Source organism: Echinops telfairi, unplaced genomic scaffold (assembly GCF_000313985.2).
Source record: "Echinops telfairi isolate 266 unplaced genomic scaffold, ASM31398v2 ScPeMD7_7412;HRSCAF=8450, whole genome shotgun sequence".
Taxonomy (NCBI): Eukaryota; Metazoa; Chordata; class Mammalia; order Afrosoricida; family Tenrecidae; genus Echinops; species Echinops telfairi.
Window position 1 is genome coordinate 7,185,511 of NW_022111312.1, and position 1,010 is coordinate 7,186,520.

Sequence of the window (1,010 nt, forward strand, 5' to 3'; positions counted from 1 at the left end):
TCCTCATGCCGGGACCCTTCGGATGGTGACCCCCAACCAAAAGATTATTTTCGCTGCTACTTCATCATTGTCATTTTGCTACTGTGATGAATCGGGTGGCCCCTGTGAAAGGGTCCTTCGACCCCCAAAGGGGTTGCGACCCACAGGTTGAGAACCCCTGCTCTAGGGGAAGGACCCGGGCTTTGCTCACGTTCTTTCTACTTCTCCGTGGCTTAGGCGGGTCTCTGCGAGGTGGGAGAACAATTACCTTGAAGACCTTCTTGGCCCAGGTCCTGAAGGCCTCTTCCTGCCCACAGAGCTCGTCCCCCTCCCCCATCTTCAGGATCCTTTCCCCACCAAGCTCCTCCAAGAGGGTGTCCACCGCGTGTCCGAAGGCGCAGAAGTGGGGGTACGCCCTCGAGCCAAGGCCGAACACCGAGAACCTGCCAACAGGACAACAAAAGGTCAAGGTCTAAGCCGGGGAGCGCGGAAGTAGGGGCTCTGTCTCCATCAGGCTCAAGTCCCGCCAGCCAGTCGCAGGCAGGGAATCCCAAGCCCAGCCTCCCTTTCTTTGGCAGCTGCGAGGGGAATCCCCAGTTAGCAACCAGTCCTGGGCGGGAACATTGCTGCTGCCACCACACCGCCACCGCCACCACACCGCCACGACAGCACGATGGCTGTCGATTTGACTGCAGCTCCTGGCCACTCCACGGGTATCCCTCCAAGTAGACACTGCATGCTATAGGGTTCTCAGGATAATAATATCCCTTAAAAGTGTTCACGTCTGGAGAGAGAGAGGCCTTCTGAATGTTAGAAAACTTTCACTCTGCTAACCTCAGTCAGCCTAGGAGAATTAATTCACAGTGGAGAGAGAGGCCTTATGCATGTAAAGAATGGAAGAAAACTTTGACCCAATCTTGTACTCTCATTCGCTATATGAAAATGCATCATGGAAAGAGGCTTTAGAAATATAAGGAATGTGGAAAAACCTTTAGTAAGTCCTCACACTTAAATCAACATATGAGACTTCA

The 1,010-nt window shown here is 53.3% G+C and overlaps 1 protein-coding gene across 1 annotated transcript in view; it reads right to left on the bottom strand.

Moving 5' to 3' along the window:
* NOS1 (nitric oxide synthase 1) overlaps positions 1-1,010 on the bottom strand; it is a 93,575-nt gene that overhangs the window by 25,895 nt on the left and 66,670 nt on the right. The window contains exon 16 of the mRNA XM_045296705.1: positions 248-422. Coding sequence (XP_045152640.1) covers positions 248-422 — 175 coding nt within the window. The remainder of the gene's footprint in view (positions 1-247; positions 423-1,010) is intronic.